General features: G+C 44.2%; 1 protein-coding gene across 1 annotated transcript in view; it reads right to left on the bottom strand.

The window, feature by feature from the left end:
- zgc:112083 (uncharacterized protein LOC550461 homolog) overlaps positions 1-8,830 on the bottom strand; it is a 32,906-nt gene extending 24,076 nt beyond the window's left edge. The window contains exons 1-3 of the mRNA XM_034169085.1: positions 8,746-8,830; positions 8,307-8,475; positions 6,196-6,422 (exon numbers count right to left, since the gene is read on the bottom strand). Of these exons, the coding sequence (XP_034024976.1) occupies positions 6,196-6,422; positions 8,307-8,457 (378 nt within the window). The 5' untranslated portion in view covers positions 8,458-8,475; positions 8,746-8,830. The remainder of the gene's footprint in view (positions 1-6,195; positions 6,423-8,306; positions 8,476-8,745) is intronic.
- Positions 8,831-11,106: the final 2,276 nt, after the last annotated feature.

The raw sequence follows: 11,106 nt of genomic DNA on the forward strand, positions 1-11,106 counted from the left end.
CCAACTCAGCTGGCTCCTTTCGACGTGGAGGAGCAGCGGCTCGACTCTGAGCTCCTCCCGAGTGACCGAGCTCCTCACCCTATCTCTAAAGGTGCGCCCAGCCACCCTGCGGAGGAAACTCATCTCGCCGCTTGTACTTGAGATCTTGTTCTTTCGGTCATGAACCAAATCTCATGGCCATAGGTGAGGGTCGTAACGTAGATCGATCGGTAAATCAAGAGCTTTGCACCCCTGCTCAGCTCTCTCTTCACCACAACGGTCTGATACAGCGACCACATCATTGCAGATGCTGCACCGATCCGTCTGTCGATCTTACACTCCATCCGTCCCTCTCTCATGAACAAGACCCCGAGATACTCCTCCACTTGAGGCAAGGACACTCCACCGACCTGAAGAGGGCAAGGCACCTTTTTCCGGCCGAGAACCATGGCCTCGGATTTGGAGGTGCTGATTTTCATCCCGGATGCTTCACACTCGGCTGCACACCGCTCCAGTGCACGCTGAAGGTCCTGATTTGACGAAGCCAACAGAACCACATCGTCCGCAAACAGCAGAAACGAGATTCTGTGGTTCCCAAACCAGACCTCCTCTACACCCTAACTGCGCCTAGAAATTCTGTCCATAAAGATAATGAACAGAACCAGTGACAAAGGGCAGCCCTGGCGGAGGCCAACGTGCACTGGAAACAGGCTTGACTTACTACTGGCAATGCAAACCAAGCTCCTGCTGTGGTCCTACAGGGACCGGATAGCCCTTAGCAAAGGACCACGGACCCCGTACTCCCGGAGCACCCCCCACAGAGCGCCTCGAGGGACATGGTCAAACACCTTCTCCAGATCCAGATCAGAGCACCCGATGGAGGGTGTAGAGCTGGTCTAGTGTGCCGCGACTAGGACAAAAACCACACTGCTCCTCCTGAATCCAAGGTTCAACTATTGGTCCAATTCTCCTCTCCAGTACTCTGGAATAGACCTTAATGTGTGATCCCCGTAGTTGGAACTCACCCTCCAGTCCCCCTTCTTAAACAGAGGGACCACCACCCCGCTCTGCCAATCCAGAGGCACTGCCCCCAACCGCCACGTGATGTTGCAGAGACGTGTCAACCAAGACAGTCCCACAACATCCAGAGACTTAAGGTACTCCGGACAGATTTCATTCACCCCAGGAGCCTTGCCACCAAGGAGCTTTCTAACCACCTCGGTGACTTCAGCCTGGGTCATGGATGAGTCCGCCTCTGAGTCCCCAGTCTCTGCTTCCTCTTTGGAAGACTTGACGATGGGATTGAGGAGATCCTCGAAGTATTCCTTCCAGTATACACATACAGACATATATACACATACATACATACACATATATACGAGGTCTATTAGAAAAGTATCAGACCTTATTTTTTTCAAAAACCATATGGATTTGAATCACGTGTGATTATATCCGACATGCTTGAACCCTCGTGGGCATGCGAGAGTTTTTTCACGCCTGTCGGTTACGTCATTCGCCTGTGGGCAGTCTTTGAGTGATGAGTGGCCCACCCTCTCGTTTTTTTCATTGTTTAGGAATGGCTCAGAGACTGCTGCTGTGTTTGATAAAAAAATTTTCAAAAACTGTAAGGCACAACTGAGTGGACACCATTCGATAAATTCAGCTGGTTGTCGGTGAAAATTTTAACGGCTGATGAGAGATTTTGGTCTGTTAGTGTCGCTTTAAGGACGGCCCACGGCGCCTGACGGCGATCTGCGCTCCGAGGCGGCGTCGTCTCGCTGTTTCAAGCTAAAAACTTCCACATTTCAGGCTCTGTTCACCCAGGTCGTCGTCAGAGAACAGAGAAGTTTCAGAAGAGGTCGGCATGAGGAGTTTATCAATCAACTCAATCAATCAACTTTTTTCTTGTATAGCGCCAAATCACAACAAACAGTTGCCCCAAGGCGCTCCACATTGCAAGGCAAGGCCATACAATAATTATGAAACACAGTCTACGTCTAAAGCAACATAACCAAGGGATGGTCCAGGGTCACCCGATCCAGCCCTAACTATAAGCCTTAGCGAAAAGGAAAGTTTTAAGCCTAATCTTAAAAGTAGAGAGGGTATCTGTCTCCCTGATCTGAATTGGGAGCTGGTTCCACAGGAGAGGAGCCTGAAAGCTGAAGGCTCTGCCTCCCATTCTACTCTTACAAACCCTAGGAACTACAAGTAAGCCCGCAGTCTGAGAGCGAAGCGCTCTAATGGGGTAATATGGTACTACGAGGTCCCTAAGATAAGATGGGACCTGATTATTCAAAACCTTATAAGTAAGAAGAAGAATTTTAAATTCTATTCTAGCATTAACAGGAAGCCAATGAAGGGAGGCCAACACGGGTGAGATATGCTCTCTCCTGCTAGTCCCCGTCAGTACTCTAGCTGCAGCATTCTGAACCAACTGAAGGCTTTTTAGGGAACTTTTAGGACAACCTGATAATAATGAATTACAATAGTCCAGCCTAGAGGAAATAAATGCATGAATTAGTTTTTCAGCATCACTCTGAGACAAGACCTTTCTGATTTTAGAGATATTGCGTAAATGCAAAAAGGCAGTCCTACATATTTGTTTAATATGCGCTTTGAATGACATATCCTGATCAAAAATAACTCCAAGATTTCTCACAGTATTACTAGAGATCAGGGAAATGCCATCCAGAGTAACGATCTGGTTAGACACCATGCTTCTAAGATTTGTGGGGCCAAGTACAATAACTTCAGTTTTATCTGAGTTTAAAAGCAGGAAATTAGAGGTCATCCATGTCTTTATGTCTGTAAGACAAGCCTGCAGTTTAGCTAATTGGTGCGTATCCTCTGGCTTCATGGATAGATAAAGCTGGGTATCATCTGCGTAACAATGAAAATTTAAGCAATACCGTCTAATAATACTGCCCAAGGGAAGCATGTATAAAGTGAATAAAATTGGTCCTAGCACAGAACCTTGTGGAACTCCATAATTAACTTTAGTCTGTGAAGAAGATTCCCCATTTACATGAACAAACTAATCTATTAGACAAATATGATTCAAACCACCGCAGCGCAATGCCTTTAATACCTATGACATGCTCTAATCTCTGTAATAAAATTTTATGGTCAACAGTATCAAAAGCAGCACTGAGGTCCAACAGAACAAGCACAGAGATGAGTCCACTGTCCGAAGCCATAAGAAGATCATTTGTAACCTTCACTAATGCTGTTTCTGTACTATGATGAATTCTAAAACCTGACTGAAACTCTTCAAATAGACCATTCCTCTGCAGGTGATCAGTTAGCTGTTTTACAACTACCCTCTCAAGAATCTTTGAGAGAAAAGGAAGGTTGTAGATTGGCCTATAATTAGCTAAGATAGCTGGGTCAAGTGATGGCTTTTTAAGTAATGGTTTAATTACTGCCACCTTAAAGGCCTGTGGTACATAACCAACTAACAAAGATAGATTGATCATATTTAAGATTGAAGCATTAAATAATGGTAGGACTTCCTTGAGCAGCCTGGCAGGAATGGGGTCTAATAAGCATGTTGATGGTTTGGATGAAGTAACTAATGAAAATAACTCAGACAGAACAATCGGAGAGAAAGAGTCTAACCAAATACCGGCATCACTGAAAGCAGCCAAAGATAACGATACATCTTTGGGATGGTTATGAGTAATTTTTTCTCTAATAGTCAAAATTTTGTTAGCAAAGAAAGTCATGAAGTCATTACTAGTTAAAGTTAATGGAATACTCAGCTCAATAGAGCTCTGACTCTTTGTCAGCCTGGCTACAGTGCTGAAAAGAAACCTGGGGTTGTTCTTATTTTCTTCAATTAGTGATGAGTAGAAAGATGTCCTAGCTTCACGAAGGGCTTTCTTATAGAGCAACAAACTCTTTTTCCAGGCTAAGTGAAGATCTTCTAAATTAGTGAGACGCCATTTCCTCTCCAACTTACGGGTTATCTGCTTTAAGCTACGAGTTTGTGAGTTATACCACGGAGTCAGACACTTCTGATTTAAAGCTCTCTTTTTCAGAGGAGCTACAGCATCCAAAGTTGTCTTCAATGAGGATGTAAAACTATTGACGAGATACTCTATCTCCCTTACAGAGTTTAGGTAGCTACTCTGCTCTGTGTTGGTATATGACATTAGAGAACATAAAGAAGGAATCATATCCTTAAACCTAGTTACAGCGCTTTCTGAAAGACTTCTAGTGTAATGAAACTTATTCCCCACTGCAGGGTAGTCCATCAGGGTAAATGTAAAGTTGGGTAAATGTTTATCCAGACATTCCACTGTTAAAGGAGATTTTGTAATGAAAGAACGTGCGGGCAGATTCACATGTCGGCCGGACCCGACCGTGGGGGGTCGCAACAGCAAAAACACCTCCATTGGAACCTTAACGGACAAATTGGAACATGCCCAAGCTGTTAAACAATTTCTCAGATACTCACTTGTTGAAAGCCATCAAAAGCCGCCTGAATTTTACAAATGGTTTTCAACACGGAGGTGTTTTTCCTGTCGCGACCCCCCGCGGTCGCCCGACATGCGAATCTGCCCGCACGTTCTTTCATTACAAAATCTCCTTTAACAGTGGAATGTCTGCATAAACTCCTCATGCCAACTTCTTCTGAAACTTCTCTGTTCTCTGACGACGACCTGGGTGAACAGAGCCTTAAATTAGGATGTTTTCAGCTCGAAACAGCCAGACGGACGCCACCTCCGACCGCACCACGCCGATCCGCTTTGTGAGCTGTCCTTAAAGCGAAAGAAACTCCACAATCTCTCATCAGCCGTTAAACTTTTCACCGAAAACCAGCTGAATTTCTCGAATAGTGTCCACTCGGATATCCCTCACAGGTCCTGAAAAAATTTTGATAAAGCAACGCGCGCCATCTCCAGCGGCGTCTCAGACAAAGGATCTCAGCCGAGAGGGCTGGACCAGTGATCACTCAAAGCCTGCCCACAGGCGAATGACGTCACCGACGCGTGAAAAAACTACGCATGCCCACGAGGGTTCAAGCATATCTGGTGTAATCGCACACGATTCAAATCCATATAGTTTTTTTTTATATAAAACTGCCGGTTAGTTTTCCAATAGACCTCGTATATACACACATATATACACACACACACACACACACACACACACAAGCTTGTTGGTGAATATTATAGTTCACTTGTTTAGAGTCACATATAAACAAATATCCTTTCTACTACTACTTTATTTTATTTGATTTTTGAAATTCAAATTCATTTAAAGTAATTTAAAACTCACAATGTTGTTAGTTTAGCATTATCGCAATGCATATGTCATTATGGTGGCAGGGTTATTTGGGTTAGCATTCATTATAATATAATTATTAATACTGTAAAACTGTGGTATATTGTGCTATAAAAAGAAAACAAAATGGTCTTGCTTTGTTTATCTTCATTTCTATGAGTTACTCTGTTTAAATTCTTATGTAGTTTTATTTCCAACAAACCTGCATGCACATTTTAGTGTTAAAACATTTCTCCATATAATGTGAAGTTGTGACAGGAACATGTGCCAAATCAACACGTAGATCCACCCTTCACTGCTGTGGCGACCCCGAATGAAAAACAAGGGAGAAGAACAGCAGCATGAATCCATGTCAGTCATAGTGGGCAGGCTCCTCCCGGCTGTATCTAAGGCTGATACAGATCTGAAATTACATTAAGCTATTAAGCTGAAGGCCTCTGGTTATCTTAATTGTACCCGAGTGGCAGTTAATGCAGCCTGTTGGCCTTCTACATATCGATGGCATCACATCCACCAGAGCTGACCTTAATAAAGTACCTTAATAAAGCCTCTGCCTTTAGGTGAATCAGGCTTAAAGCGAGTCCCTCTCCTCTGTAAAAAAAAAAAAAAAAGTAAGTCCCTTCGGCTGCTCCCTTGTTTGCACTCGGGGTCGCCACAGCAAATCCAAGGTAGATCTGCATGTTGAATTGGCACAGGTTTTACACCAGATCCACTTCCTGACGCAACTCCACATTACATGGAGAAATGTGGCAGGGGTGGGATTTGGAACCTTCTGCACTGAAACCAAGCACATTAATCACTTGGACACCACCCCTGCCATGGGTATTTTGTCTGGCTCAGACAAAATACTTAAACTTGAGACAGTCTGAATTATAATTTGGGAACCCAAGACAAAACATTTAAGAATAAAGATGACAGTGCTCCTACGCCACAGTGCTCCCACTGGCAGACGTGTCCGTCAGTTCCGTCGGGAACAGAATTGTTGCTGTAAAGGCCTTGATTGCAGCTGGGGAGGTCCGGCCGGGACTTGAGCAGCTGTGAGCCAATGAACTTGAGCTTGCCGTGGTAGTTGTGAAAGTAGGCGTGGACCTCCAGCTCTGTAGGGCAGCGCATGGCGAGATACTCACAGCCGTTCCACAAGCAGGCGTACTCATCTGAAGGAAAAAGACAAATATCAACTTCCCAGCTCCTTAGCCACTGAACTACCTGCTCTACACAATCACTTTTACAGCCAGCTCTCTTTGGACAAGTCAGCAGATTGATGAACGAACATTTCCAAGTCACTGTATATGTCTTGGACCTCATTTACATCAATCATTAAATCATTAAATCAATCAATAAAAGGCCACTCTGAAAGGTGCAGTTTTATCACACAGCACAATGCCACAGATGTCGCAAGATTTGAGGGAGCGTGCAATTGTCATGCTGACAGCAGGAATGTCAACCAGAGATATTGCTCGTGTATTGAATGTTCATTTCTCTACCATAAGCCATCTCCAAAGGCGTTTCAGAGAATTTGGCAGTACATCCAACCAGCCTCACAACCGCAGACCACGTGTAACCACACCAGCCCAGGACCTCCACATCCAGCATGTTCACCTCCAAGATCGTCTGAGACCAGCCACTCGGACAGCTGCTGAAACAATCGGTTTGCATAACCAAAGAATTTCTGCACAAACTGTCAGAAATCGTCTCAGGGAAGCTCATCTGCATGCCCGTCGTCCTCATCGGGGTCTCGACCTGACTCCAGTTCATCGTCGCAACCGACTTGAGTGGGCAAATGCTCACATTCGCTGGCGTTTGGCACGTTGGAGAGGTGTTCTCTTCACGGATGAATCCCGGTTCACACTGTCCAGGGCATATGGCAGACAGCGTGTGTGGCGTCGTGTGGGTGAGCGGTTTTCTGATGTCAATGTTGTGGCTCGAGTGGCCCATGGTGGCGGTGGGGTTATGGTATGAGCAGGCGTCTGTTATGGATGAACACAGGTGCATTTTATTGATGGCATTTTGAATGCACAGAGATACCGTGACGAGATCCTGAGGCCCATTGTTGTGCCATACATCCAAGAACATCACCTCATGTTGCAGCAGGATAATGCACGGCCCCATGTTGCAAGGATCTGTACACAATTCTTGGAAGCTGAAAATGTCCCAGTTCTTGCATGGCCAGCATACTCACCAGACATGTCACCCATTGAGCATGTTTGGGATGCTCTGGACCGGCGTATATGACAACGTGTACCAGTTCCTGTCAATATCCAGCAACTTCGCACAGCCATTGAAGAGGAGAAGGAGATGTGTTGCACTGCATGAGGCAAATGGTGGTCACACCAGATACTGACTGGTATCCCCCCCCAGTAAAACAAAACTGCACCTTTCAGAGTGGCCTTTTATTGTGGACAGTCTAAGGCACACCTGTGCACTAATCATGGTGTCTAATCAGTATCTTGGTATGGCACACCTGTGAGGTGGGACGGATTATCTCAGCAAAGGAAAAGTGCTCACTATCACAGATTTAGACTGGTTTGTGAACAGTATTTGAGGGAAATGGTGATACTGTGTATGTGGAAAAAGTTTTAGATCTTTGAGTTCATCTCATACAAAATGGGAGCAAAACAAAAAGTGTTGCGTTTATATTTATATATATTCCCCTCTGTTTTTTCCTCTTTATGGCTGCTCTGGGTCATTGATTGCAACCACCCACAAAACATGAGCGCCCCCTTGGTCTTCTTCAGCCGCTGGGGTCCTCAACACTCATGTACCTTTGTGTTGGATCATGTCCAAAGAAATGCACCACATTTTGACAAGCAAGAGGAACACCTCATCTTAATTTTCTGAAGTATCTACTCATTTGACACAAAGTTAATCCAGTGATACACAAGGATCCTCGAAAAAGACCTAGTACCAGAGACATCCAGTTTTCACCTTAAATCACTGGTTAGCATCCAGGTCTCATGGGCATACCGTAAGACAGGAAGCAGCAAGGTCAGGACTACATGAGAAAAGTACTTGAACACCTCCTCCTCCTCCTCACTCACCAAGCTCCTCTAAAGCATCCGTGTCTCCCAGGTGCTCCTTCAGGTGCAGAGACATGTGATCGCTCAGCTCCTCCATGCTGTGGCCCTTGAAGTTGCAGGACGCCCACTCACAGGGCACCTCAAAGTAATCCAGCCTCTTTGACGTCATCATGGTGATGATGCAGGCGCGCTGACGTCGTAACAGGAAAACAAACAGATTTAAAAAAAAAAGAAAAACCTTTGCTAAAAGCGGTTAGAAGCTTAACTCATTTGCAGGATTTCCTGTTGTTCGAGAAGCTGAATTACAGAGTTAATATTTGAGGTTTATTTTTAGCTTGCAGTGTCGTTTTACTAGCAACGACCTGCCACAAAGTACCGCTCTTATCTATTAACCACTTAATCAAAACACTCAACTTATTAACTGTCATGTAAATTATCACATTAATGAGAAGGTTCTTACGAATATTGAGATGTTTCTGAGCAGTTGTTCGTTCCCTCCTTTCTGCTGCTTTTTTGTTTATTTCCGCCTTATTCTTCTTCGTAAATGTTACTGCCAACGAAGTCCACACTGACACCTAGCGAGCAGGAGTGAACACGCCGCAGAAACAACAGCAGCAGCCACAGACCACCAGAACCTAGTAGAAGGCTTAAAAGACCCACTTTACATGTACCTGCCTGAACAAATCCAACCACCTGCCACTGCGCCAACATTCCAATTTAAAAAAGTAACATGTTACAATTTCTAACATGGTGGAAAATATGAATGTTTACTGGCCTTCACTTGCATATCAGAATCCAGATTTTCAGAGCTGAATATCTAGTGGGCAGCACAGTGACTTAGTGGTTAGCTCTGTTGTCTCACAGCGAGACAGTTGTGGGTTTGCTTCCCACCAGGGGCCTTTCTGTGTGGAGTTTGCATGTTCTCCTCGTGTTTGCGTGGATTCCTACCACATGCAAAGACATGCAGGTCAGGTGGATTGGAAACTTTACATTGACTGTCGGTACGCACGCGGGTGAAAGTGTATGTCTGTATGTGGCCCTGTGACAGACTGGCGTCCTGTCCAGGGTGTAACCCGCCTCACGCCCTGTGACTGCTGGGCCAGGCAGATCAATCTGTTGCAGTCGTAGATGTCTGTGGTGATTCTCAGTCATCCAGGTCATAGCATCCAAGTAGGTTTGAGTCAGGTCAACAGGACTCGTAGATCTTGTATGCTTGCAAGGTTAGACCTTGCTTGTGTGATGTGCCTTGGGACGGCTTTGTTGTGATTTGGCGCTATATAAATGAAAATAAATTGAAATCCTGGAAGAAGTTTCATTCTTCAATTTATGGAGTTAGTGATGTAGATTTTGCAGACCCACTAACTCCCCGAATAATATGAATATTATGTAGTATTTAACTTGCTCACTCTCACTCATCTTCAACCGCTTACTCCAATCAAGGGTCATGGGGTAGTATTTAACTCTGCCCAAAATTTTAAAATAAATAATTATTTAAAATGTCAAAGAAATCTACAGACTCCCATGTTAGTAAATGGGGAAAAAACAAACAAACAAATCAATACAACCCCAAATAAGAAACGTTAGGACGATAATTGAAAATGCAAAAAGTGTTTCTTGGATTTAATTTGTCTTTAATTTCATTGTGGTCAGATATTACAAAGAGGTAAAGCCTTTAGTGTCCCAATTTTTTTGCATTGTGTTGCAGGCCTTAGAAGCATGAATGGCTGAATATTAACAAATTAAATGAATCTGAACACAGCCTTATTCCAAAATAATGTAAATTAATTTTCTTCCCCTCAAAATTCTACTAACACCCCCTAAATAAGAAAAAAAGTTTATTTGAAATTTTTGCAACTTTATTAAAAATAAAAACCTAACAAATCACATGTACATAAATATTCACAGCCTTTATACAATACTTTATTGATGCACTTTTGGCAACAATTACAGCCTCAAGTCTTCTTGAATATGATGCCACAAGCTTGGTGCACCTATCTTTGGGCAGTTTTGCCCATTCCCATAGGTGTCAACTTAACTCCAGAAAGGGCAAACATGGTGCAGGTTTCTTTGTAACCACCAATTCCACCAGGTGATTTCACTGATTAACAGCAGACAGGATGAGTTCATAAAAGAAATCACCTGGTGGAGTTGGTGGTTACGAAGAAACCTGCGGGCAAACAGGGTGCATTCCTCTTTGCAGCACCTCTCAAGCTCCACCAAGTTGGATGGGGAACATTGGTGCACAGATATTTTCAGAGCTTTTCAGGGATTTTCAGTTGGATTCAAGCCAGACATTCACACTCACAGACATTCACAGAGTTGTCCTGAAGCCACTCCTTTGATATCTTAGGGTCATTGTCCTGCTGAAAGATAAATCAGCACCCCAGTCTGAGGTCAAGAGCACTCTGGAGCAGGTTTTCATCCAGGATGTCTCTGTACATTGCTGCATTCATCTTTCCCTCAATCCTGACTAGTCTCCCAGTTCCTGCTGCTGAAAAACATCCCCACAGCATGATCCTGCCACCACCATGCTTCACTGTAGGGATGGTGCCTGGTTTCCCCCAAACATGACACCTGACAATCACACCAAAGAGTTCAATCTTTGTTTCATCAGACCAGAGAATTTTGTTTCTCATGGTCTGAGAGTCCCTTCAGGTGTCTTTTGTCAAACTCCAGACAGGCTGCCATGTGCCTTTTACTAAAGAGTGGCTTCTGTCTGGTCACTCTACCATACATGCCTGATTGGTGGATTGCTTCAGAGATGATTGTCCTTCTGGAAGGTTCTCCTCTCTCCACATAGGAATGCTGGAGTTCTGACAGA

This window comes from Thalassophryne amazonica, chromosome 4 (assembly GCF_902500255.1).
Source record: "Thalassophryne amazonica chromosome 4, fThaAma1.1, whole genome shotgun sequence".
In the NCBI taxonomy this organism is placed as follows: Eukaryota; Metazoa; Chordata; class Actinopteri; order Batrachoidiformes; family Batrachoididae; genus Thalassophryne; species Thalassophryne amazonica.